At 56.1% G+C, this 26,920-nt stretch overlaps 1 protein-coding gene across 8 annotated transcripts in view; it reads right to left on the reverse strand.

Annotated features, from left to right (window-relative positions):
* Window positions 1-681: 681 nt before the first annotated feature.
* NTNG2 (netrin G2) overlaps window positions 682-26,920 on the reverse strand; it is a 48,331-nt gene continuing 22,092 nt past the window's right edge. For 2 of the 8 annotated variants that reach the window (XM_068914237.1, XM_068914244.1), the window contains exons 3-12: window positions 15,967-16,139; window positions 14,528-14,554; window positions 12,620-12,736; window positions 10,083-10,151; window positions 6,784-6,858; window positions 4,993-5,058; window positions 4,388-4,462; window positions 2,666-2,833; window positions 2,184-2,318; window positions 682-1,821 (exon numbers count right to left, since the gene is read on the reverse strand). In XM_068914237.1, coding sequence (XP_068770338.1) covers window positions 1,598-1,821; window positions 2,184-2,318; window positions 2,666-2,833; window positions 4,388-4,462; window positions 4,993-5,058; window positions 6,784-6,858; window positions 10,083-10,151; window positions 12,620-12,736; window positions 14,528-14,554; window positions 15,967-16,139 — 1,129 coding nt within the window. In that variant the 3' untranslated portion in view covers window positions 682-1,597. The remainder of the gene's footprint in view (window positions 1,822-2,183; window positions 2,319-2,665; window positions 2,834-4,387; window positions 4,463-4,992; window positions 5,059-6,783; window positions 6,859-10,082; window positions 10,152-12,619; window positions 12,737-14,527; window positions 14,555-15,966; window positions 16,140-26,920) is intronic. The other 6 variants (XM_068914238.1, XM_068914241.1, XM_068914240.1 and 3 more) reach the window with 6 other exon arrangements.

The raw sequence follows: 26,920 nt of genomic DNA on the forward strand, positions 1-26,920 counted from the left end.
GCAGGCTGGAGCCCATGGTGGCAGTACCTGAGGGCTGCTCCCTTGTCAAGAAAATTACAGCAGAAGTGAAAGCGTGGTGGGGGTGTCTCGGGTCCTTTTAATTCTCCGCCAAATCAGCTCCTGCCTGAGTGAGTAACTCTTTGGCCTATGGAGTTAAAGCTCTCGAGTTGGATGGAAGGTTCCAATTGTCCTGAGTTTGAGTTATATGATTTAGTCTCTGGTTTCTCCTGCCTTCTTTCATGTGCTTGATTGCAAACACTTCCTCTGCTTGCAGCATGTTCATGAGCTTTAAATGAGTTAGTCTGGTCCTTCCACGTTCTTTAAGCAGCCACAGCCTGGGACTTCAATAAAGATATTGAGAACAGACAACTTCTGCAAAGGTTTGATGTGACACCAGATCTGTGGGGTGCAATGGGTTCGGACAGCTGAGGTCCCCTTAGAGAAGCATCCCTGGACTATGCAGCCTTCTCTTGCTGCAGCCGCCTTTGGAAATGGCATTTTGAGACAAGATCAATGCTTAATATATTATCCACGCTTTGTTAATTGTCTACAGGTACCAGTCTAACCTAAGTTCAATACAGTAATTAGGAGAAATAATTAACACTTCGCAGTGATGAAACAACCTCTCTCCACTCCCCTTGTGGTATACCTTGGTAGTGACTCAGAAAACACAAGAGGACATTATCAATCAAAAAATAAGTCTTTACCTGTAATTAACTGTGCACACAAAAAGGAAAACGTGGTGATCAAGCAGCAATTAATAGTTGCTTTACTGTAGGAGGATACAGCATAATCAAATGCTCATGGCAAAACGTCCCTTTACGTAGTGGCTCTTCTATAACATTTAATCCAAATAAAAATAAGTTTCTACTCAAGAAGTATTTGAACCGTACACTATACGGAAATGTGTGGATAAGACACTGCACTCCTCGCCTACCATGTGCCTGCTGGCCCCTAGGTTCTCCTCAAGTGTAAGGAAAGAAAACCCAGCAATGAAAACACAAAATCAATGCAGCAACTAGAGTTGTAGGCAACAGTAGGTGTAGGGCCGGGCCAGGCCACCGGTGGGATGGGGGACAATGCAGCAAGGATGGACCACAAAGTCCCCTCTTCCCTCCTTCCCCTTCCCCTACCTGTTACGGGGCTCTGGAGTTATGATAGGCTCTTACAAAACAGGACTCTAAAGGGGCAGCGGTGGGGGGAAACAGCCTATACCAAAATAAATAATAATAAAAAAAATATCCCTTGGATTGCGGCACTGTTTTGCCAGGGTCCCTGTGGCCCTGGCCGCAGGTCGCCCTGTGCAGAGCGGGGAAGGAGGCGCCGCGCGGGCCGCGGCGCGGAGGCCGTCGCGGTGCCCCGGCCGGCTCCGCGCTGCAGCCCGCTCCGGCTAGGGCCGGGGCGCTTTCGTGGCCAGCGGTCGGCCCCCGATTTTCTGCGTACCTCTCCGCTCGGGAAGCGGACCGAAAGACGTGGTGCAAGTCCTAGCGCGAAGGAAGGCCGTGGAGACGGTGGGGAGAGCCGTCGGTTTCCTTAGTCGTCCCCCACCCCGGTCCCCTGGTGACGTGCCTGGGCTGGGCTCCCTCCTGCTTAGGCTTCAGAGGTCCACCCAGCCTGGCAGCTGGAGGGCGAGCGCGCCGAGGAGGAGGGTGCCGAGGCCGGTGCGGGCGCCGGGGGCGGCGTCGCAGTCCTTCCTGTCGGCTTCGCACCGGGACTGCTGGCACAGGACCCCCTTGAAGCCCGCGGGGCAGAGGCACCGCTGGTTCTGGTAGCAGGTGCCGCCGTTCTGGCAGAGCAGGAGCTCGTCGTCGCAGACGTTGGCTGCGAGGCGGGAGGGAAGGACGCGGGCGTCAGCCTGCGGCACGACGAACCCCCCCCCCCCCCGGCCGCTCCTCGAGGTTAAATTATCCGACCTGCTGCGCTGGATAATTCAACTTCCGAGGCCGAAGGAGCAGGTGGGGCAGGCGGACTGCAAGCTTCAAGGGCGAAGCTACCGCGTGGTTTAGGATTTGCGAGGAACGCGAGGGCTGTTCTCACGCCGGACCCTGACCGACGCGGGGCGGCTGAGCGGGAGACGCCGAAGATCCCCCTCGCGTCTGGGCCCCTCTTGCCCCTTGCTGTCCGTCCCCAACCCTCCGGGCGCCCCCGCGGCCCGGGCGGGCGCTGCGCGCCGGGGTACTTACGGAAACAGCCCTGTCTCCAGTAGTAGTTGGGCAGGCAGTCGTCGCACTTGGGGCCCGTGGCGCCTTCCTTGCACTCACAGTAGCCGGTCTCGTTGCAGCGGTCGTGCACGGAGCCGATCTGGTTGCAGTTACATTCTGCCCGGAGATGGGGCCGTTAGTCCCCGCCGCTCCCGCCCCGGGTCCTGCCCGCGGCACCCGCTGCCGCCTCCACGCGGGGCGCTGGAGGGACGTCGGAAACACCCGGCCGAGGCCTCGCCAGAGCCGCGAGCGAGCGAGCCCCGGCCCAGAGCTGGGGACGCCTCTCCTAGTAGAGCCGAGTTTTTGACTCACGTTGGCCAGGGGGTATTTGGGCTTGGTTTTCAGGGCAGAGACGCCTCGGAGGGCGGCAGCGGCCCCGCGCGGAGGCGTCTCCCTCGGGGCAGGGTCTGAGCTGGAGCCCGCGGCCCGGCCGAGGCCACGCCAGGCCGCGGCGGCGCGCTCACCTATGCAGACGTTCTCGTCGTCCAGCTCGGCCGAGCTGTTGCGGTAGAAGCCCAGGCGGCAGTGCTGGCAGTGCTGGCCCCGCGTGTTGTGCTTGCAGCTCACGCAGGTCACCACGTTCAGGAAGTCGATGTAGCTGCAGCGGTTGGAGTGGCCGTAGCACTCGCAGTCTGCGGGGAGGAGGAGAAGGTGGAGGAAGGAGCCGGGGAGGCCGCGCCGGGGCAGCCCGCGCGAGGAGGCCTCGGCGCCGACTCAAGGGGACTGCGAGCGGGCCAGGGTGGTCGGTCCCTCAGGGGGTGAGGGGAGGTGGGAGGCAGCTCCCATCTGTCCTGGGACAGAGTTGCTTTAAGGAAAGTCCTAATTAGGGGAGCAACCAGCAGAGTGGAGTCAGGCGCTAATTAAAGAGCCATACTGTTGAGGAGGAGAGCCCAGCTCGGTGCCTGGAGGTGGGGCTGGAGGTCTGGGGTCTTGCTGGGCTGGACACGATGCTCCCCGTCAGTGCAGGGTCCCAGTAGGACTCAGACCCGCTCACAGGGCTTGGCCATCAGGCAGGGGACAGGGCAGCGCTTGCCGGTGAGGGGGAGGCCCTGAGCAAGACTGAGATGGAGATGAAGCTGCCGTGTGCCCAGGTAAATCCCCACTGGCCTGTCCCACCCATGTCACTTCTCGGCACGGCCGGGGCTGCCACCGTCCCCCTGCTCCCCTGGCCAGGCCCCGCTCTCTGAGACCTCCCGTGTCAGGCGCGCGTACTGCGGCTCTTGGGTTAAACGCTTCGGTTGAGCTTGTTAAGGCTTAAAACGAGCGTATTTGGCAAGGAAGAGCAGCTTGCGTGGGGTCCTTCGACAGAGGGTGCGGGAAGCGGAGCGGCCTGCAGCAGCGCAGGGAGCCCTGCAGCGGCCGCCAGGCGGGGAGCTCGCCCCCCGCCGCCAAGGGCTGCCCCAGCCTGCTGGGCCGCTTCGGACCACCGCATCCCTCAGCTGTGGCTGCACATTGGAGAACGGCCACCGAGGTTTAGTTTCCAGCCAGAGGAATTTTGATTAGTTGCTTCTCGTGCCCGCTTTTTGTTAGACATTGCGACTCAGGACGGCGAATGTCTCACCGTACTGGCAGCACTGTGGCTCTGGGTGATGGATTTGCCTGGGAGTTGGCAGGGATAACGCAGGAGGCGAGGAGGTACCCGAGGTACCTGGGGCACGTCCCAGCTCAGGGGACGGCAGGAGCGGAGGGCGCCCTAGCCAGCTCTGAGCTTCCTCGCGTTTGGGGAGGAGGAGGAGGGAAGCTCAGAGCCGGGGTTGTGGTCCAAGCGGTAAACATGCGGGGATGGCAGGGAGATGGGAGGCAAGGATTTGGGCTGACATGCACGTAGGATTGGAGCAGGAGACTTGTGTCAATGAAATGAAGACCAGGGAAGGTGGAGCAGGGCAGAGGTTTCCCCACGGTTCGCAGCTGCCTGAGGAGGAACTGAGTCGGTTGTAACCCTGACCCTCCATGAAATAACTTCTGCCTGTTTGACCAGCAGCCTAAGGATTTCAGCTCAAATGCTTCTGGCTGCTGCAGTCCACGAGCGTTAATTCACCCTTGGGGTTCGCGCTCGCCTGCAGCTCATCCAAGACTTGTACAGACAAACCCTCCCCATCTTTTCCACCTCTGAAACTGCTGAATCACATCGTGCTAGCGAGGACTAAGAGCCCTGGAGCCGTCAGCGCTGAGCTCCTTCCTCTTACCTTCGTATTTCTCAATAGGAGCCACTGGGCCAGAGTCTGCTTTGAGCCGGATGAGTTTTGAGATCTTTGAGGACGCTTAAGAAAAATCAGAGACATGCTTTTTCTCACCGCTTTAGCACCACTCTGCGTCCTACACTACAGCGAGCGGCTCTGCTACCAGAACAATGCCGAGCCGAGCCAAGAACACCGCGCCGGCACTGCTGAAAGCTATTTCTGCACAAGACAGCTGGTAGCTTCTGAGTCTCTCCTCTTCTCCCCTCCTCCAAGTCTGATGCATGAGCAATTCCACGCGGAGCCTTAGTGCGAGGCCCCGAGCCCTGCGCCAAGGAGAGGAGCTATTCACACATCCTGCCTTTACGCGCGCTTGGTGGGATAATCGGGTTAGTCAGGCTGAGCATCTACAAGTCTAAACAGCTTAAAAAAAAAACATATATATATATATATATCGGCCATGGCCTCTATTCGATGTAGGTCACACGAGCTAGCATCTAAAAAGCTGCTACGCCTACGGCTAAGTGCACAAATACTACGGCGCTCGTATCGAGCGCGGCTTTCCGCGGGCTCCCGCGGCACGCGCGCCCACTCGCCGCGCTGGCGGCACGTACCTGCCTTCTTGCCGTGCCTCCTGCCTGCAGAGTGTGCTGTCCGCCCGGGTTTGCTCTTTGGCGCTGCTAGGCGAGACAATAAAACCTAGCTGAGTGCCGTGGAGGGGAGCGAGCCGCCCGGCTGGCTAATTCACGGGGGTAAGCGGCTGTCCCCGAGTGAGCAGGGGCTTCTCGGGGCTCTCCTGCCGGTGAGCACCCTCCGCCGCAGCAGGCACGCTCCAGGGAATTACCACGGTGACTAGGTTAAAAGCCACGACTTCAAAATAGAGCTGATGGGTTTCAGCGCTGGGAAGGTTTTGCATGCCTACAACCCTACTAAGGGGAGAGGTTGTGCAGGGCAGGGGGACGATGCTAAATCTCGCCGTTGCAGCAATAAAAAGCAGCATCCTAAAAGGTGGTGCCGCTGCGTGCGTCCAGTGCTCGCGACGTGCTCGGTGCAGCGCTGGCCGGGGCAGGCGCTTCCTGAGCTGCTGCCGCGGAGAACGGCGGCCCTCTGCCTCGCACGGGTCAGCTGGGTGCTCGGAGCAGGGTCCAAAGCCAGGACTACTGCTGCCTCGTCCTTGGTTTGTGCAAGAGGCGCCTGAAGCCCTGAGCCTGGGGCAGGGTACGGGGCGGGCGGCCGCCCGCTGTCCTGGGCCGGGCTCTCTCGGTCCTGCGGCGTCCGGGGCATCACGGTGAGGATGCCTGATGCTGCAGAAGTGCTTGGACCTCATCCCACAGCTTACTTAAAAACGGGGCCACCTCAGAGCCTCCATTCGGCTGCTGCGCGCGGACACCCCGCAGCCGCGCGGAGCAACGCGCCGGGCAGGGAGGAGCCCCGGGCTCGTGGCGCGAGGGGCCGCCCGCACGCCGGCTTCTCTTCCGCCCGCCGCGTCCCCGGGGCGCCCCGATGCCCCGCGTCTCGGCGCCGGGTGCTGCGGCCGCATCAGGGGGCCGATTCCCCCACGGAGGGTCGCCCGGGGCTGCGCGCACCCCTGCGGGGATGGCAGGCGGCCAGGGCGCTCGCGTTCCCGTCCCAGCGGCACCGGGCGAAGGCGGGCGCCGGGCCCCGGCTTCGCGCCGGGCGCCCTCGCGGCAAGGACGCTCCAGGCAGGGTTAGGAGTCGGGGGATCAGCCGCGAGGCTTAGCCGAGTCAGGCCTGCGTGGCCAACTAGCCCCGTTAATCTCGCCCTTCGGCCGGGCAAGGTGCGGTGCTCCTCGCTCTTCCAGACGCAGCAGACGTGGCTACGGGCTTTCTTGGGGTCTGGCAGCGCTTTTTAGCTTTCCTCGGAGGAAGGCAGACGGTGCAATCGGCAGGACGAGGCAACAGTTTTTCTTGCGGTACTGGCAACGGCCGAACGGATCTGGGGTAGGTCCTCCCCTTTAACCAGCGTAATTCAGGAAGAGCGAAGCTTGTTTAAAGGTCAGCTACTTTACTATAGTTGGAAGAAGAAGAACGAGGCTCAGAAGTCGAAACCTGCTTCAGGAGCGGGTTTGAGCTGGATCCTCCAGTGAAGCAAGACGTGGCCTCCCCGCTGGGCCAGGGAGAGCGAGACGTCCCGGCGGTCAGCGGCGGAGGGGCAGACGCTGTCTCCCGCTTCCCTGGGACAGGCCTGCCTGCCTGCGGCCGTCAGCCCGAAAGCTCGCTCAGAAAGAGCGCCACGGTGCAGGGTGACCTGCGATGGACCCCTGGAGCAGGACAGCAGCCTGTGTGCTGCGGGGTCACCTCGAGGAGGGCTCTTGTCCCTCCCGCTGCCACGGGCAGAGAAACCCGTCCTGCTCCGTCTTTGCTTGCCTGGGGCACGTCCTTACCTCGGATGCTCTCCGGAGGCTCTGGTGGCTTCGGCCTGGGTCTGAGCGCTGCGCTGCTTGGTGGCCGCTGAACAGCTTAAAGGGGGGGCAGTTAAAGAGAACATCAGCTTCAATACGGATCCGCTACTTGCTTGTTTAAAAAGGTGGCAAAGGGGCACGGGAAGCTCTAGGCAGGTATCTAGGGTGGGTCGGGGGAGCCGTATCTAATCTGATGGATGACACACGGAAGCAGGAAGGAGGGACAAAGTCTCCTGGGAATGGGAGTCTTCAAGTGCGAAGAGAGGTAGAAGAATTATTCGTAAGGGACCAGGGGGAGCTGCTGGCCAGGACAGGGCGGGCACGTGGCCGTCGCTCTGCCCAGGTGTGCTAAATCTGCAGACCGCTGTCAGGACCCGAAGCCCCCTCTTTCAGCACAGCCTGTCTGCATCGCCCCCCCGTCGACGCGGGTGGTGGAGGCCTGTCTGCGATTACCCCATCGGATGCGGTTTTGTCTTGCTCCGAGGCTAGAGACAGCCCCAGAACCACAGCGCTTCCAAACAGCCTGTTCCACATCTCGGCACGCGCTGCCCCAGTGGAGCGCTTCCAAGTGCCGGCTGGTGCCCTGGGCCCAGCTGTAGCCTTTGTTACGCTCTGCACTGGAAGGGATGCTAACGTCCCCGGCTGGACTAGCTACAGGCGTCTCGGCTGGGAGACAGGCGCTGAGTACCGGCAGGCAACCGCCGGCAGGAGCCCCGAGGAGCAGAACGCTTCGGCTTTGGGAGCCAGCGCGGCCCCTCTCGAGGTTCCCGCCGGCGGCTTCCTGGCCCACCCTAGGCAGACACGCGGCAGACTCGAAGCCAGGAGATATCTAAGGAGGCAACAACACAGGCCGATCTATTTACAAAGTTATTCTGCTTTACAAACAGCGTCCGGTCTCGGGAGACAACACGATTTCCGTGATCCTCTCTGTTCACCCCAGCAGCAAGCTGAGAACAAGCTCTTCTGCCACTTATCATACTCATCTTCCATGGCTACGACTAAACCCCGAGGCTCCATCCAGCCTCGCCAGATTACCGCCTGCGTGCCGGGCATCGACAAAGCCCGAGCTTTTCCCAGGCGGGAGGAGAGCTGCGTGGAAAGCAGAGACGCAGAACTAGCGAGGGAAGCGGAGGAGCCCGCGCAGCCCGGCGTTTCCTACCTCCTGCTCCTGCTCCTGCGCCGGCCCGGGCCGGGCCGGAGCCCACTTGCAGCGGGGCGGCAGCCGACAAGCCGGTGTCGCCTTGCAGCGCTCCGGGAGGAAAACCGTGTTAGCGGGGAGCTGCAAAGCGGCTAGGAGCCTCGCGGGCGACGGGCCAGAGCTTTGGCCGGCGAAACCCGGCCCCTGGGCTTTGCCCCGCACGGGTTTCTGCACCTTTCCCACCCTGTGCGAGAGCAGCGCTGTGCCGAGAGCTGCCAGGTCTCAGCCCCTCGGAAAGCAAGGCGTTTTCCGTGTGCGCCAGCGCTGGGGCTCTCGGCGCCGGACTGACACCCCCCTGCTTGGGGGGGGTTCTGCTTTTGAATAACTGAACTGCGGAAAAAGCCCCGGGTGTTTCACGATGGAGGCAGGAAGTCCTGCTTTCTAATGCAAACTTCTAGGCCCTCCTTCAGGCCCTGCAGTTCCCTCAGAAAAACCAGTTAAAGAATTTGCAAGCCACGGCGGTGAACTGAGAACATTAAGAAATTTGTAGATTGCTTGTTTGACTTTTTTTGCTGTTGTTGTTTTTCTTCCCTGCAAACCCTCACCCCCCCGCCGCCACTGGCTCCATACCCCTCCCTGTCCCCTCAGTATTGGTAACAATCTTCAGGTTTGCTAGAAAACAAATCAAGGGATAAAAATTTTAAAAGCCATATTATTAATTTCAAGCTCCAGTTGGGTAACATAAGGAGGAGGAGGAAAAAAAAAAATCCCTCGATCCTTGCCAAGTTTCAAAGGACAAACCCGAGAAGGAGAGAAATGTGATTTCCCAGCCTCAGCAAGGGGATAATAAACAATGCAGGATAAAAAAGAAAAAAGAAAAGATTTTTTTTAATGACAAGCTCTAAGAGAAGGTGATAGACATTGTCCTTTTCAGCTGGAAAGTGGAAGCCAATTGATATTAATACGGTGTTAAAGAGAATATGAAAAAAGCCCTGTGCAAATTGGCAAGGGTTTAATTAGAGTCACAATAAAAAACAGCCCTGGAGGCATTTTGCTTTTTAGTCATTCACATACACCTCCACTCAATCGCATTTACAGAGCCAGGAAAATTATTAATGCTCATTATCCTGAGAACCTTTCCCTTGTATCTCTGTGACATTAATGGACAGTTTTACATTTCAGGAATGGGAGAGACACGTCTCACCCCCAGACCTATTTAGTATATATGGCAAACACTGGGCAGCTCTTATCTCTGGGGCTTGTATCAACACAGATGAAAATCCTCGGTCTTGGTGGGTTTCTGGGGAAGTAGAATAAAGCGCACCAAGAAGTCACGCTTTACAGCAAAAAGCACTGGGGCAAACGATGTTTTGAAACGGCGCTGGAGTGAGGGGAAAGACCTTGAGAAAGTCCTTCTGTTTACGCAAGTGCTATAACCCTTCTGGGAGAGAAAAGCTGTGGGCTGTGTCATTGCAGTGCCGGTGAGCCAGCAAAGCATGAGCACGGCTACCAGCTCTCCGGGAGCTACACAAAGCCGGGCTGCTGGTGGGCTCTTTCTGCTGGAGCTCTTAACCATCAAGCAGGGCTTAGTTTGGCTTGGTTTTTCCTCAAGGCTGGACTGAGTTACCAACGAAGAGGGGGGAAAAATGGAAGCAGAAAAAAGCCTCTGTTGCTTGTTTTGGGCGTGGGAAAAATGTAACAAATGGTAAGAAAGAATTTGACAAACTTCAAGGAAGGTTTAGAAATAACAGAAGTGCCAAAGGCAAATGAAAGTAGCAGCCCTTAATTCAGCCTCCTTAGGGTAACTCTGTGATTTCCCTTCGTTCTGCCCTTTTTGGCACCCTTGGTCCAGTTCAGACCGCAGACCGTGTCCGTAAATTCCTAATTGTTGCCCTCTCGCCGTATGACGGGTGGATGGGCACAAGAGCGCCCTGCGAGCAGCGCCACGGCTCCACCTTGGCCACAAAGGCAGCCGCTGGCAGCCAACGGCAGCAGATGTCTAGCAGATCCGCGCAACCCGGAGACGCAAATCTAATCTACTCCTCTAGTCTACATGCTAGGCTGGTTTCTGCCTTGCTGCTACCTACTAGCGTGTGGAGGCACGAAGGAGAAGGGAAAAGCGCATCAATCTGGCCTTAAATACCTGTTTCTTCCTGTGTCTCCTGCACGGGCACAGAGGCAGCGAGCTCAGAGGCTGGTTTGATGGTGGTTGCTTAAGGTAGGAAGCAGAAATTCAGAAGGTAAAAGAGTGCACGTTAGAGGGTGAAAAAGTGATGGGGCAGGGTCCTTTAAATGTCTGGCTGGCTGAACTGGCTTTAACATAAGGAGGGATTTTTTAACACTTCTTAAATTGAGGAGGGAGGCAACGACTGAATGTCTGCCTTTGGGATTCTGACCCAGCACGGCCCTGCTGCATCTCTCCTGCAGACAGGCGTCTTGCCAGGAGCTGGGAGGGTCATCTTTTTAACAAGGTGTTTTCCCTGAGAGCCAAACGAGTTAGATTCAGAGCATCTTTGGGATTTCACGGTATTTAAAGAAGTGCTTCATGGTTTGCAGGCCTGGAGGGGGAGGAGCTGCTCTGTACCAGAGTGCCAGGTGGTCCTTTCCTGCAGAGTAGATGGCCTCTCTAAAGAGGTGGTGGCACTTGCAAAATCCAGACCTGCACCTCCTTTCTTGCATGAAGGTAGGAGTTGGGGGCCAGCTCCACTCAGCTCCCTTAAACTCAAGGTGGATCAGAGCTGAGCTGAGTTATAGCTTGATTCCCTGTTCCAGCTCAAAGGTGTTTAATGGTCTCTGGCTATTGCCAGTAGAGGCCAGGATCTCCAGCGTCTGTCCCCCTGGCTTGCTGGCTATTCAAGCTGCTGGGCAAGAGCAAGCTCTCTTATTTGGACCAGCTACTCCAGGGACTGTATCTGTCCCCAGGTGGGTCATTTTGGGGTGAGGCTGCTGTGCAGCAGGGCAAGTGGGAGAGCAGAGCCTTGTGTGTGGGCAGGCTTCTTGGCCAGCACCAATGGGGACAGAGGGCTGCACAGAGATGAGCTGCTCAGTGCTCAGCCTGGCCCATATGTGGTCACAAGGTGTGGCAGCTGGACTGTGAATTTTTTTGTCTCCTGCCACCAGTTAATGAAAGTATTATAAAAGCACTGGTTCTGCCTAGGAACAGGTCCTGGAGGTGTAATGAACCCTGAGGTGAGTGCTGCTTCCCACATCCCAGTTTGGCAGGAGAGACAGACCCCCTGGCCAGCAGCATGTGGACCCCACCCTGTCCACCCCTCTGAAGCACTACAGAAGCAGGACAGAGCACTGCAAGCCATATACAAGATAGATGCTAAGCACATATGCACAGGCACTTGCAAAATATAGACCAGAAATGCTGCTATGGGTGAGCATGGATAAAAATCAAATGACCTCATGTGCATTGCATTGATGTGAACCACTCACTGTCACTGCTGGGGGCATGGAGATGCTGTGATCTCCAGGCAAGGGTGGCAAAAAAACTTCCTCCTGCACGTGTACAACCTGTACCTGGGTAAGCAGCACTTTGGAACAGTCAAGGGAATTGCAAGTCTTTTGCTCAGGGTCATTCTAACTCTGTGGAAGTTGGAGATGATAAACCCCCGGCTTCCTGATTAACTACTCAGCCAGGGTACTTCCATGAATATAGCTATATTTGCATAAACATGCAATCAAGTTTCCTCATCCCTTTGACTGGCTTCTGGCAGCTCCCCCAGACAGACTGTTAGTAACATACTGTGGGTGTAAAACGTCCTCCTGGGAAATATCAGGCCCAGAAAGCACGGCAACGGGATGAATGCGTGTCTAATTCCCCCATGAGAAGCTTCAAAAAAAACCGTCCTGCTGTTAAGTTTTTATCTGCTCATTTCCAAGAGAAAAGTGAGAACGATGTCTCCTTGTTCGCAAGGGGGGAAGGAGGAACTTCAGGAAAAAGAACAAAAGTTTTCCTCCTTGGGGTGATTCTAGGAATTAGGAAAGGGTGTTTGAGGCCGGGGCAGCCCTCCTCGCCCGCTGCGGCCCTTCCCCTTTTGCCGTCGGCGCGGGGCACAGCAAAGACCAGCGTTCGCCGTTCTGCTGGGGGGCGGCACGCAGCGAATGTAACCGCGTCGGGGAGCTGGCCTGCCTCGGCGGCTTCTCCTCGCCTCTGCTTGCAGCCAGGCAAGGTTGGGTACGCGGTTTAATTTTACCGCTGGGACGCTAAAGCCCTCCTTGCTTTCCTGTCCTGACCCTGCCTTGCTAGGGGAGCTGTAAGAGGACATCTCTCGCCGCCGTGCCAGCCCTGTGCAGGACAGCATTGCCAAGCAGCCCTAGAAGGGGGAGATTTGAAAACCTTTTTTTTTTTTTTTAAAACCTTTTTCTTAAAAAAAACAAACAAACAAAAAAAAAGCCACAGGTTTTGTCAGCCTTGAGGTGGACCCATCACGGCTATCTTGATGGTTACAGGAGCCAACCCTGGGGCTGGCACCCTCGCTCAGAGCTCGCGTTACCAATGCCAAAGTGCTCTTGCCCTGAATAGGGTAACTAGGACCTCCTCGACGCTGGGGGAAGTGACCATGTTCAGGGCGATTTTTATCCATGTCTCTTCGTCTGCCTACAACGCAGATAGTCAGGGCCGCGATACGGGAGTCCCACGCTGCCGTGGGAGCCGGGCTGGGAAGCACCCACCTGGCCAGGTGGTGGTAGCAGGTACAGGGGGGGTGGTGGTGGAGGTGGTGGTCGTGGCGGTAGGTGGTGTAGTGGTGGTCGATTTGGTGGTGGGAACCCGCTGCGGTCGCTCGTACGCTAACAGGCAAAGAGAAGAGGTGTGAGGAACCTACTGAAGGGCACCGGAGGGTTTCTTTGCCAGTCCAGCGCCCCGAGCGCAGTTACGGCCAGGACGCCGGTGGGTTTCCGGGGATTCGGGTGACTCCAGCTGACGAGGCTGGCTGCCACCCGCGCGTGGGGCTATGGGGCTGCGTCAGCCTCCTCAGCTGGGGCAGGTATTGGCTTATCTACTGAACAGCTCTGCCATGAACTGATTGCCCAGTAAGCCAAAAAGAGGCAAAGAAAGCCTGCCTGCGCGGAGGGGGAGAAGGCAGCGAGCGGCTCTGCCTCGCCACGCTCAGTCCCTGTCGTTTCCCTTTATTCATTTCCACCCTGGCATCCTTCAGTCAACGGGGCAAATTAATTGCTGGCTTTGGCTCCAGAAAAAAGAAAAATCACTGCAGCGCCGACCGGGAGCGAGGCAGGACGTGGCGCCCGGCACGCTGCTCTCGCCACGACGGCCGCAACTAAAATACGGGACGGGATGCAAATTCCTACTTAACGCACACCTGCTGCCCCCGTGTCCTTGTTTGTCCCGCTGCTTCGCGCAGATTACCGTGCTTAATTTCATAATAGCCCTTAGCTAGTTTAAATACTTAATTTAGGTCACTTCTTGTCTCCTGCGCAGGCCACATAATCTCTCCTGAACTGCCCTCGGGTACAAATCCCTCCTGTCCACTTCCGGCACGTCTCGCCCTCTTTCCCGCTGCCCTCCCAGCAGAAAATTTTGGTGGGAAACGTTTTCCAGTGAAGCAAATGTAGAACTGAGACTGCCAAGTTGTGTAAAGAGGGAAGCAAAAGAGTTGATTTATCAGTATGTTTCTGATTGAGAAAGTAAAGAGGATTTGGGGCTGTTAAACCATTTAATTTTTTCAATCCAAAATTGCTTTAGGGAGACGTCTAATTTTTATTTGATGTTTTTAAACATTTAGATTTAATTGCTTAAAATCTAAATGTTTCATTTACCCAGAAATGCTGCCCTCCGCTTTTCGTTTAGGTTTCCTTTTTCTTTTTTTTTTAAGTTGTGTTTCAATTTACCTGAAACTATTTTTCCTCCAACTCTTTCCACTTGCCTGCAAACTGAAGAATTCATTACTCGTTCAGCTCTACAATTTGTTTCTTCTGGAAGGTAATTTTGAGCCACAAAATTCAGACCCAGACTTCTGCGCACCCAAAGCTCAAGGCTCTTTGATATCAAACTACTTCCAGCTTTGTTAAATAAGGAGTCATATCATACCATCAATCTTTCAGCAGAAATCCCTGCTGAGCTCTACAGACTTTGCTGCTGACGCTTCATAGACATATACGTTCCTATACGTACACATGTATATACAGATGTACACACACTATTTATGTTTTTGTATAGCTAGCCCAAGGTGACCCAAACTGGATGCTATGCCAAATAATTTAAACCGGGCTCCTTCTCGGAGCAGAAGTCTGCAGTACTGGGGGGAAAAGTTCACAGTGAGCGCTGGTGTGTTTGAAGAGTCTTTTTTTATTTCCTTGCCGGCTGCCATTCTAACGAACCTCGTGGGGGGAAACCATGCCAGAGGAAGAGGCAAAATGAGGCTACTGGAGTCAACGGAAGAAAATAGAAGACTCTCTGACAGGACAGAAAATGAAGCACAATTAGGGAAGACTTATTGCCTGGAAAATGATAATGGACAGGAAAAAAACACTTTTTTTTTTTTTGTGTGTCTCCCGGTGACATCCGCAAGGACCATGCACCGAGGTGTTAAATGCCAGCATTTCAGTTATGTTTTTACTTACTGCCAAAGGCTGAGCCTGCAGCTGCACCTGGAAGAAAGGAGAAGACGGGCGGTCAGTGGGAGCAGCAAGGCCGTCGGGGACCGCGGCGGCGGCTGCCCCAGAGCCCTGCCCCGGGCTGCCGCAGCGCGAAGCCCCGCAGGAGAGCCGGCAGCGCGCTCGGGCTCCTGACGTCTCAAACCTTTCACGCGGGGGTGAAAAGCCGCTTTGGGGGCTGGCTAATAGAGCGGCTGTGAGCCGTTTCCCTGAGCCGCCGTGGAGGACGGTGGGCGAGATGGAGGCACCGCGGGGCTTCGGGGAGCTGCCTCCGCTCCGCAGCAGGACAACGTCCAGGCGGGGACGGGGCGGAGGGCGGCGAAGCGAGACGACCAAGCCCCAGATGGGAAGAGAGTTGCATGGGAGAAGGAAGAGAGGAGGAGGCCCAGAAAGAGGAAGAGACACAGGGAACGGAGGGGAGGGAAGGAGAGAGAGCAGCACGTCTGGGCCTGTCCGCACCAAAAACTCGGCCGGGCGCCTTTGAAGCGCTGCAGCCGCTCGGTGGTAGCTGACAAGTGCGTTGCCTTTCAAAGACCCCGCGCGTCTACCAGCCCTGGCACACACAGACATTCCCGTCACGGCCTTCGGAGCCTGCGTTTCAGCTTTGATCATCTTAAAGCACATAAATTTTTCAAAAAACTGGGGGGGAGGGAGGGGAAAGGTTCTCTTTGGTAGCGCTCAGAGCTGCTGCTTGGAAGGCTGGAACGGTTACTGCGGCTCCGTGACATTTAAACAAGGCTGCTAACGCGAACTGGACAGAAACCCGGGAGAAACTGGCCCATCTGGGATGTTCGCTGCCCCAATTCCCCTGCTCGAAGGACGGCAGCGGTACGCCCCTCGCCGTCTTTATGCGCCTTCGCTTCTGCCGCTGTCTCGCTACAGCGGGCTATTGGATGGGACTGGAGCTGTGCGGAGGGACTGCGGCGCTCATCTCCTGCCTGAAATGCTGACGGACGCTGAGCAGGAGCCAGGGGAAGGTCACCAGCGTATCCAGCGGGCTGCGGCAAGCGCTCAGCCCATGCGCTGCTTGAAAGCCGACATTGTGCTATGGCTAAATAATGTTTTCTTCTAGGCACAGTAATCTGCCTTGCCACCCAAAGCCATGGACCTACACCTCGGCCCAGACTTGTGCAGACATGGGTAAAGTCATCCTTCCTGGTCTTGGCCTTCATCTGGACTCATCGCTCATCTACTAACAGCCAACAAACCACCTTTGCATCCACCCAGGAAATGTCTCGTGCCTCTGTGCACCAAGAGACTGGTAAATATTGCTTCCCTTCTTAAAACTGAGCATCCCGCGGCCTTGCACGCTAATTCGAGATGGAGGAGGACAAGAGGAGACTCCGCTCCCATTGGCAGCCCGGGGCGGGAGCGCAGCCAGGGCTGCCTCGCTGCAAGCTACTTACATGCGTTGGGCGACCCGTTGGGGAGAGGCAGGTAGGATCCCGCTCTCCAAGACCTGGAGCGAAAGTTCTTCTTGCACTTGCCGCAGTCCTGCCCCGTGGTGTTGTGCTCACACTCGCACTGAAGGCTGCCTTCCCTGAAGGTGCACAGGTTGGCATGGAGGTTACATTTACACCTGGAAGAGGAAGGCAGGAGAGAAGATGTCAAGTATTACTGCAGCTCCTCCTTAGCCCTAGCGTAGTCCAGTCTACGCATGTCAAAATGTAGAGGAGCAGTTGGGCTGGTTACCCCTTTCCTATTCCTTTTGCAGGATTTTTTTCACTGAGCTCAGCTGTTTTCCTGGGGTGTTTGGTGCTGGGGTTATGATGTCCACTTCCTTGCCCGAGGTGGACCTGCAGTCTCTATTCTGAGATGAGAGAGATTTTACTCCCACCATCTGACGGCAAGAGCACAGAACGTTTAGTGGTAAGTCCGTGTCTCAAGCTGAGGCTCCAGTAAGGAGCCACGTACGTTTCAGATGGTAACACAAATCCAGATGCTCAGCTCGGATGTAGGCTTTTACTTGGAGGCAGAGAGGACAGTCTTGGGCTGTCACACGCTGGTGTGACTCAGCCCCTCGATCCCTGGCAGTGTGCTGAATCCAAGAGCGTTTTCTCCCTTGGTGTGAAGTTGTGCAACGCAGACCCTTTCACTGCTTGCAGCACAACCCCAGCCTGCTGTGACCAAACTAACGTGCAGAAAAAGAAAAAGCCACCATCAGACTCTGCCTTTTAGTCCCAGCCTCATCAGAGAAAGCAACAACAAAAAACACTATTCAGCAATTTGCAAACATTAACCAACTTTTAATGAGTTGTAGTGCAGCATGCAGGGAATAATTATCTTCCCGCACAATAATTCCTGTTCCTCAGATTCTTGAGGTGACTTGTGCAAAGCACAGAGGTTGCCAGGGCTGAGCCTATAACTCACATGTGGCTCTGTCGGCTCCTGGGCCTAAGCTCAGGCTGCTAGACAGGGACTAAGGGGACCTAGGTCTCAGTTCATTCCAGGAAGCGTAACCCAAGCACAGCGCACTGCGTTTCCACTGCTTTGTCCACAGTGCAATAATTTGGGCTCTCAAAAGCAGAACCATTAGAAAACAGTAATGCTGTGGCTTGTGCAAACGGGAAGCGCCGTCTGCCCCGGCAGCGCCGCGTTTCACAGGGGTGGCTAAGCGAGAGCTCATCAATGAAGCGCGAATAGAGAATATGGATATAGAGAATAGAGAATATTCTTCTGCTGTGTCTGCACTGGGATAAACGAAGCAGATTGTGCTGGGAGCCTGCAGACGGGTCCCCAGCTGCGAGGGCCGCGCGTGCCCGCTGCTCCCCCTGCCCGCAGCACGGACCAACCGATCCCCCGGCGCCTCCAAAGAGGCTCCCCGGCCGCCCTCCCGCGCAGCGGGACACCGTGACCTCTCGTGCGATTTCTCCCCCGGCCCCTTCCTCATTCTGGCGGACCGCGCTCGCGGGCTGAGCACCAGCTGGCTGAACGGCCTCTCTTCCCGTCCGCAACCCTTCCCTGCCTCCGGGAAGGGAACATGCACTCTCAAAAAGGGAAGAAAGAAGCAAATTCGGGTCTGTGGGGCACGGCCGACCAACTCGGCACGCTCCGGCTGAGCCCCCGCGCTACCGACCGCCGGTGACGCCGCGTATCGCTGAAAGCGCTAGCAGCCTCCGCGCACCCGCGCTGGGGGCAGGCGGCGAGCCGGCGCCTCCCGAGCAAGGCAGCCGCTTTGGCCGGAGCCTGCGCGCAGGCGGGATCCGGGGTTTCGGCTGCTCCGTGTCCCCTTGGCCTTGCAGGAGGAAGAATTTCAGTTCAGCTCTCCCAGCCCTCCTGGAGAGGCTACGCCCCCGGCGCTGGGTGCAACGGAGCCCGACTCCGAATTACTCAGAGGGCATCTCGCTGCCGGAGCACGCCGGGACAACCTGCACTGCACTTCCTGGAGAAAAGTCTTGCTCCCTAATCAGTGTAAGCAAGGAAAATTAAATGAAAAGAAAACAGAGCTAGCCTCTTGCCCTTCCCGCCTGGTCCTAGGCCACCTATTTCTCGCCGCTTGTCCCTTAGCCACCATGCAGAAGTTTTGTTATCCAAAGAATCAGTTTTACCAGGGAATTGCTTTCTGATTTTGACCTTTGAGGATCATCAATCTAACCAGAGAACTATTGCCCCAGCCTGCTGACCCCGCAGCACAGCGCTTTGCAGACCAATCAATCAGGCTGCATTATTTAATAGCGAGCAGTGGAGGGGCTTCAAATGGCCCCGATTGCCAATCCCATCTTGAACGAGCGTTTCTGCATCTGGGCCTCCCTGCTCCTCGCTGTTCCCTGGCTCAGCTTTAACCCCTTCTCTGCCTCCTCTGCTGGGCCTCCAGCCCAAGGACACGCGCGAGTGCTGCCCGCGTGTGCACAGCGGCTTCCTCTAGCCAAGCTCCAGCTGGTGGAGACTGGAGAACATGACATTAGTCCAGCCCCCTGGGCTGAAGCTGCTAGTCCTGCTTGTCTCTGCTCATCTTCCTTGGGCGTCCAGCCATCTCAGGAAAGAAAGGATGAAGGAAAAGGTTAGGAGCTACTTAGCAGCGAGACTTAAACTGCAGCAGAGGGGAAGACACCTGCTCCATGCCCTACACAAGGCAAGGATGGCCCCACTCCAGGCTCGGAGCTCCTCCAGCTCTGCTCTCCCTCCAGCAATATGATTAGTGCAACGAGGTCCATCTGGCTCAGGAGGTGATCTGAAGAGCTGGTGGCTTTTCTCCTCTCCAGCTGGTGGTTCAAGGCTGGTGGTGACAGCACAATTGCTCGGCAAGTGTTCAGAGCCTCTGTGTGAGGTGAGGCAGCCCTGGGGGGTCACAGCCTGGAGAAGAGCAGCTCCAGGGCAGATGTGGGAGAACCCTCAGTGTCCTCAGAGAAGCTATGGCCCGGGGGACACCAGGGTCCCGCACTGCGCTGTTAGTAGGTGCATGGAGCTGCGTGCTGCTGCAGGCAAGCAGAACCCTGGTCCACGCCGTTCCTCAGCAAAAGGCCTGGAGCAAGCTCTTTGGCCCAACATGCTACAGTCTGCATGATGGGGTATTTACAAATTTATCTTTAATGCAGGTCCTTTAGCCACTGCCTTGCCCTCAAAATGGTGCAGTGTGATCTGAGGCTGCCAATGTCTCCACCAGGGGAAAACAAGGAGCTTGGAGCGCCAAGGAAAGTTTACAGGATGTGTCCTTTTTTCTTTTTTTTTTTTTATAGCCATAAAGAACAGTTCGTCGTCCCTGCATTTCTCCAAGTCAGCATCCTGGAGGTCACAGCAGCAAGCGGTTGGAGAGGTGTTTCGGTGCCAAGCCCGCGTGTGAGGAAGCAGAGGCCCAGCGTGCAAGCTTTTAAAGGAGGTGCAGCCTGGCGGTGAGTGCCGCAAACCTGCAGGAACGGCTCTGGGGGTGGGAAAGCTGCCACCGTTCCTGAGCTTTCATTAATAATGAATTTTTAAATAACTTTAAAAAGAAACCCCAGCCCTTCGCTTTCCTTCCAAAGATCTATATGTGTTTTACAACCTCCTTTCTGTCCATAACCCCATCTTGCAGAGCAGGAAACCAACAGAGAAAGGCAAAGAGCCTCTCTTTTTCCCCTTCCTCCCTGAAGGGCAGAGCCAGGCGGTCCCTGGGTCCTGGTACTCCCCATGCCGGGCTGAGCACTTGGCCCCCCTGTTATGCTGCGCAGGGCTGGGAGAATCGCCTGCAAGGTGGAAGCCCTGGAGAGCTGCTCTGTGCCCTGCGCCTCTCGCCAGCTCCCACCACAGCCCTGTCCTGCCTTCTCCCGAGCAGCTTGTAGGAGAAACTGCAGGAGGACATGGGACAGCAGAAGGCCACCGCAGTGGGCCATGCCCTCCCATTTCCAAATCTCCATTGACTCTGACCTGTCCTCTGATTCCCACCCTGCACCCAAAGTGAAGCTGCTCCTGCCAGGCCCCGGGGAAGCTGTGGAGCCCTGTCCCCAGCCCTGCGGGCTCCCTGGTCTCCCAGGCTCCCTCTTTCCCCACCAGCGTCTCTCTGCATTGGCAGTGGTGTCCCCCCTGCTCCCTCTCAGCTTATCAGAGCTGGCATTGGGGAGACGCATCGCACAGCGCAAAACTGCTAATGACTGCCATCCAAAGGAAGGATTATGATAGCTTTCGCCTGAATTGTTTGCTCTCACTGTAATTGATGAGCCTTTAATGAGCCTCATGGGATGATGTGTTTGAAGGGAGCTCTTTTCTCTCCATCCCAGAGGAAAATGGTGTTTCAACTGATCTTGGTCTCGGGGAAGCATGAATAACTCTTCCCTCTCTTTCTCTACTGTCATCCACAGCCGTTGCTTGCAGCGTGCTCAGGCAGCTGTCTGGCCATGATTTACCCACTTTTTAACCTGCTCCTTTGCAACTGTTTTGGAAGCTCAGCAAAAGCATGGAGCAAATCTTTTGGGCAAAGCATAGCGGGTGTTGTGCTTGGATTCTTTCTGGTCCATCTGTGTGTGCCAAAGCAAGGAAAAATAGCTTGGAATGGCTGGACAACGTAAGAAGCACCGTCCCTTTGTGGAGAGGTGTTACCTTAGGGTTCGCCTTCCTGGGAGAAGGGTTCGTTTCACTGTGTCCAGTGGCCCAGAGTGGAGCAGAAAGGTCCATGCCAAGAATGGAACAAGTACAGTGGACACGGCTCATTCATGCAAGAGCAGAGCCGTGAGCATAACTGAGTCTGCGGTTTGGAGGCTAAAGGGGGAGGAAAAGTCATTTTAAAGCCCTGTTTGTTTCGGCTTGAACCAGTGAGAGAGCTTTTGGGGTTTGCTGCCTTTTGCAGAGCCAAAAAACTGAAAACAATCCTGGGTTAGGGCAGAGGGAAATGTTGTGAGTGGTTTTCTTCATTGCGGGTTTTCACTATTGGTCGTGTGGTAGGGACTCATGAGTCCTCCTGGCGGGCAGGAGCCCTGCTCACTGCCCTTTGAAATGATTTGAGGTTTGGGTTACAAAGAGAAGAGAATCTGAAAGATGCCAAAATGGAGAGCACGCTAGCTGACTGTTCCCATTTGAGAGGCTATTTATTTTAAATAAGTTGACACTCACCAGCTGTCAAGATCCTGCTGACTGGTGGAACATTATTTACATTCAAAGCTGTCTTAAAAAGCTAATATGAAAACAAACTTCCCCATTAGGTGGTCGGGCAACAGAAGGGAGGAAGGGTGAAGAGGACGTCATACAGATACGTGAACACAAATATTTGCAGAGTAACGTGTATAAATGCTCCTGGTCTTTCTCCTGGAATGCAATAATGCCTGCAATTGAGTTCATTGGCCAAATTGAATTTGGGCTCCTGTAGAAGTCTCTTTATATTAAGTGCTTTAACATACATCATCTTCTCAGTCTATCGATGAAATTCTATTATCTGCTCAGGGCCGGACGCAACTCGGCAACAAAATCGGGGGGGGGGGGGAATAAAAACCTCCACAAAACTAAGCCAGAAGCAAGTAATAGGACCTTGGGCATCTGTCTCTGGCTATTGACAAAGTGTCACGATTGTCTGGGCAAAGGAGGAGCTTTCCGGGTTTCTCGCTAACTCCCTCCCTCCCAGCAAGTTTCTCCTCTATCTTGCAGCAGTGGGAGTAAAACCTGTTAAGAGGCTCATGGAAAGACAAATGAATAGTTGCTGCAAGTTGACTTAATTTAACTATCTGACCAAGATTTTGCTTGAACTAGAGCTAATCTGAACCTGGACCAATGCCAGGGAAATTCATCCAGCCCTCTCTCTGGTGACGCCTCACGCAGAGGTGCTCAGCAGAGCATGGCAGAGACGAGCGGTGCATCACTAGAGCAGACTTGGCAGTTCTTGCCACGAGAATGCCGTTACCTCCTGGGAGCCCCACGTCCAGCTGCCAGGAGCCGGGAGGGCATGAAGTGGGGACAGGAGCAGGCTGGCCTCGCCCCGGTTTTCACGTCCCTCCCAAGGTGCTGAGCGCTGGGGAAGGCAGGCAAGTGCTGCGTGCGCGTTGGACAGAGGCAGGCTGGTGGCCTCAGGGGGTTTAGGTGAGCCCGTCGCTCCCCTGGGGATGATGCTTCAGCAGCCAGGGCTGGGAGAGCTGTGCCCATGGGCAGTGTCTGAGCCACAGGGAAGCCCACGCACTCTCAGACCATTTGTCCCGGTTCCCCGCAGGTTCCCCCTCTGCTAAGCAGCAGCCACATAGCCGATGGCTCCCACACCGGTCTTTCGAGAAACGCACTCAACCGGGGGATCAGTCATTACGCAAAGTCTCATCCCAGAACTACTTTGGCAGACAAGTCAAGATCGCAGACAATGTTTCCTCTACAGCTAGAGGTTTTCCAACAACTTTTTCAACAGATTTCCTGGGAGCAGCCAGAAGGCACTTGATGCAGGCATCCCTGATCAGAGTTGAGTTACGACTGAAGGGGGACGCACGCTGAGCTGCTGAAGGACAGACGCTGGAGACAGCAGCCACGCTGAGCAGGAATTGCTTCATCTTTAACCGAAACACAGCATCTAGCATCACCACTTCTCCAGAGAGGCACCAGCAAGGCAGGGAAGAGCATCCCTTGCAGATGGGTGCCACTGATAATTAACCAGCTCAGCTTACTGGAGGAGGCTCTTTGGGGGGTGGCCTTGATGCTCCACATCTGGAGCGAGAGAAGGAAACTAGCACTCAAAGCTGAGGGGAGCAGAGGGCCTTTTCCTTCATTTTTTGTGTGTGAGCAGTTGTTTTAGAAAAAGAGAAACCAATGCAAACCCTCAGAAAGCCAACGCGTTGTGAAGCGAGGTGAGAACCACGGAGTTATGAAGCTGAACATCACCGCTTCTCCACGGCCACTCTTTGGCCTGAGCAAAGCCCTGGAGGGGAGGCACTGTTGCTTCCCGCACGCTGCTCCGTGATGAGTAACGCGCTTGCTCCTCCTGTGGTTCTCCAGGGACTGCTCACACCAGCAGGGTGGACAGACAGCCGGAGCATGCAGTGGGGTAGGGGAGGAGGAAGGAGCGCAGTCTTAATAACCAGTCTGAAACTGATTCACTTCTCCTCAATCTGATTTCTCCTAACTGGATCCATGTGTCCTGGCCATGGCACATTAACTTCAATTATGGCTTATTAATGTCTCAGTGATGGAGCGTGCCCTGCCACGCACCACGGTGACTGACGTTATGAAGGGGAAAAAATTACTCCAAAGAGACACAGTGTGTAATGGAAACAGAAGCAGTGTCTTTCCTCGCACCGCCCGTCACCACCGGCACGACGCCGTGGCCAGGAGAAGCTCATTCCCCTCATCCCAGGAAAGCAGCTGAGCTCATGGCTGCGCAGAGGAGAAAACCAAGAGGTGGATAAAGGTCTGTGGGGAAGAGTCTTTCTGCTTCCCCTCTTCACCCTGCCCAGCGCAGGGTGAAGCAAGCGCTTTGCTTTCACGTGCGCAGTGACAGGCCAAGGGCTTTCTCGTGGCTACTCCTATCTCAAATTCTCTGCATCTCTAGTTACTCAGCAGATCAATAGGGACAGGATGAAAGGGGAAAAAAAAAAAAAAAGGAAACGATAAAGATACCAAGAAGGAGAAAGAGAGTAAAAATAAACTGTCGGCCACATATGGAGAAATGGGCCCGGCTGAGGTTGCGGGAGGAGATGATGCGGAGAGAGGACTCTCCTGGGGCAGATGCCCCAGCGCAGCTCCGTAGGCAGCACCCGGCAAGCGAGCGAGGACCCTCAGGTCCCTCCGGGGACCCTGCCACACTTTTGCCTGCCCATGCCCTGGTGCTGCCCGGGCGGCAAGAGACGCCACGGCTGCCAGGAGAGCTGCGGCCTGCGAGCCAAAGCGCGATCCTGCAGTCAAAACAAGGCAAAAGCATGGCCCGCCTGGCACAGGTGCCCCAGGGCAGGGGTGGTCCGGGGGGCTCGAGTGCCCGGCGGCACCGCTCCACCCCGGGCTGCTCCGCTTGCTGACTCACTGGCTCCTCTGCTCTCTGGGTAAGACCTTCTGGCTGCTTTTTGCCTTTGTTTTTTTCATAATCATCTCCTTTCACCTCTGCTCTGACCCCTGTAGCGTGTCCCTAATGACACGCACTGGTTTGTCTATGCACTTTCTTCCTCCTGTTCGAACGCGTGCAGCTCCCAGGCCCCGGGAAAGGCAGCGCCCGTCCTCCCCCTCCCCACGCCTGCCCGCGCTGCCTCGGCCGCTCGCAGCTTCGCCCCGTCCCCCCGCAACCCTTGTGTCCGTCTCACATTGATTTCTCCTCGCTTCCTCTTGACGACCCACCCCTTGTTGAGCCAGACACACGGTTTAATTTGCTTTCAGTCCCCGCGCTGTAACTGGCTTTGCTTACAGCTGGAATTAGATTGCTTTCCAGGGACAAAACTGCTTGCTGGCACCGGAATAATCACAGGAGCAGAGAGTTAATTCACATGAAGCTTCTCTACCTTAACCACCACGGCTCCTCAGCAGCACGCAAGAGGCCATCCCGCCCGGCTCTGGGCCATCAGTGATGCAGGAGGCAGCTTCTTGCCTGCCCAACTGTACAGGAAGAGCTTTGTCTCTCCTGGGGACGGGCTGAGCAAGTGGTGGCTGTAGACAGGGAGTGCTGGAGTCCCGCAGAGTTGGGTCTTGCTTTAGCTCAGCGTTTTGCATTTGGGGCAGAAGAAAAGGCTGGTTTACAAGCGCTCTTTGTCCCTGGCCAAGGAGGAGCCCTCTCCTCCCGGAGGCCCCGGCACGGCAGCGACGTCCCTGCGTGGGCAGCCCAGCGGGGCCGAGGGAGAGCGGAGCCGAGCAGCGCGCCGCCAGTCTGCGGCAGCCCTGGCAGCCCTCCATGCGGGGCACCTTGCCAGCGCTGGAGGGAGGTCTCCAGAAATTAGCCAACACACCCGAACCTGTCCAATTCTGTGCCCGGCAAAAAGCAGCATTGCAGCTTCCAGCGGCCCTTTGCGGTCTGACCCTCCCTCACTCGTTGCACAACCCACGGTGGCTTTTACTTCTCTGAGGAAAGAACAAATGAATAAATCAAAAGTTTCTCTTGTTAAGCCTGGGGGGTCACAGCTAGCTGTAGCTTGTGAGCACCTTCACTCGCCCGCCAGGGTCTGAACGGTAAATTGAAAGGACACTGCGCTGGCCGAAACTAGAGGGCTGCGGAGGTTTTGCTCATTGCCAGACTGCTGCGCTGAGCCGCTCCGCCGCGGTTCTTCTGCAGGAGGCCAAAGCAGCGGGTCTCTGCCTGGCACAACCGGCGCTCGGGCTCCTGCCACCGCTGTTCGGAGGATGCAGGCTGCTGTAGGTGCTCTGATGTCTAATAGAGCTTGTGACCCCTGGGGCGTTCAAAGGGATTTGTCTTCCCTACCCTGGCTGCCTGTTTTCACAAAATTTGTAGGGGTTTAACATCTCCGAGGAGTCTCTGCTGCTTTTAAGTGTTATTAAATTTGGTCAGTGAGTTCAAAGGATGGTGGGGTGAGGGGGAGGACAGCTGGTGGCTAGGTGGACATTGGTTCATGGAGAGTCCTACCAGCACAGTCAGGAGATGAAAAATGCTCAAGTGACATATCCTGCACAAGGGACACAGAAAAGATAAAGGGCTCTTGTGGCGAAAAGCATTCGTGGGACACCAAGAGCCCCAGGGCCTCGTACACCGTTCAGCAGTAGCTGTATTTTAACATGCATCTTAAAGCATCGAGCATCCTGAAGGTGCTGCCATACAGTAGTAAGTCCTGGGTTGCCTGCACAGTATATATGAATTTTACCCATGCTTAGAAGGCAAAGGTCACTGCCCAAGGGCATCAGCTCTTTAAGCCTAATTTACCACTCTCTGAGCTGAGAACTCCACAGTCCTGCTACAGCCCCAGAGCCTAACCAGCCCTAACGCACCGCTACGCCTCCTACCACCCTTCCTGCTGCCGGCCCCGGGCGGCGCGCGCTGCGGCTGCGCATCGATTGCTGCGGCTTTGCCACCGCTCTCAGCAGCGTGCCCAGGCCACGGGGCAGCTCCCCCGCGCTTTGCCCACCACGTCTACCCGGCGCCGGACCCAGGGTGCCTCTCTGTGCAAACCCAGCGGCGGGTGCGTGGGAGAGGCTCTGTTCGTCCCGGACCGGCCACGGCTCTGCGGAAGAGGCCGAGCCCCTGTCCAAAAGGCGGCTCCCGCCGCGGCACCCTTCCTGCCTCCCCCCGGGGAAGGAAGAGGCTCTGCCATGGCTTGCCCTAGCGTCCTCTCCCTTGGAGCAAATTCAAAGCCAGTCTCGGGGGCACCTGCGCAACATTTTTGCTTGCGAGTCTCAAAAGCAAACAGTTTGGAAACGATACAAACAGCTCCTCGGTCGCTGTGGTGATCCTTGTTAGCGAGGGCTGGGTGACGGGGAGATTTTTTTTCCCCTCTTGCCTTAAGTCTCACACAAGCTGAATCCACAAGCTGGATGGGAAATTAGCCATCTCGGCATTTTTCCACCTTACTTTGCTTTTTCGGTTGATGTCATAACATAACATATGGCACTGCACAGAGAAATGAAAAACAAAAACCAGGCGAAACAAACCTTCTCCTGCCTTCCTTGGCTCCAAAACTGCCGGGGAGTTTAGCCTCACCCCGACCTCGTCCGACGGGGCTGGGACCCTGCGGCGTCGATCTGAGCCCACCACTTGGGGATGAGTCAGGAGGCCCTGTCCCACTCGCGCCATCGGTGGACCTGAGTGTAATGGGGAGAGCCTTGCTCCTCACACCACTACTCAGAGCCCCTCGCACGCCCCAAAGAGCTGGGCAGAGCCTGCCCCTGCCAGGACACACAGCTCGGGAGGGGGCGAACCCCACCACATCCTGTCCACCAGCCCTGATGGAGTTGCTGGCATGGGAAGGAAGGTCTCAGCACCCTTCGGCCTCCAGCCTCTCAGAGGCACTTCTCCTTCGGGGCTGCGGGTTTGGAACGAGAAATACATAGGAAGCTGCG

Source organism: Struthio camelus, chromosome 20 (genome assembly GCF_040807025.1).
Source record: "Struthio camelus isolate bStrCam1 chromosome 20, bStrCam1.hap1, whole genome shotgun sequence".
Lineage (NCBI taxonomy): Eukaryota > Metazoa > Chordata > Aves > Struthioniformes > Struthionidae > Struthio > Struthio camelus.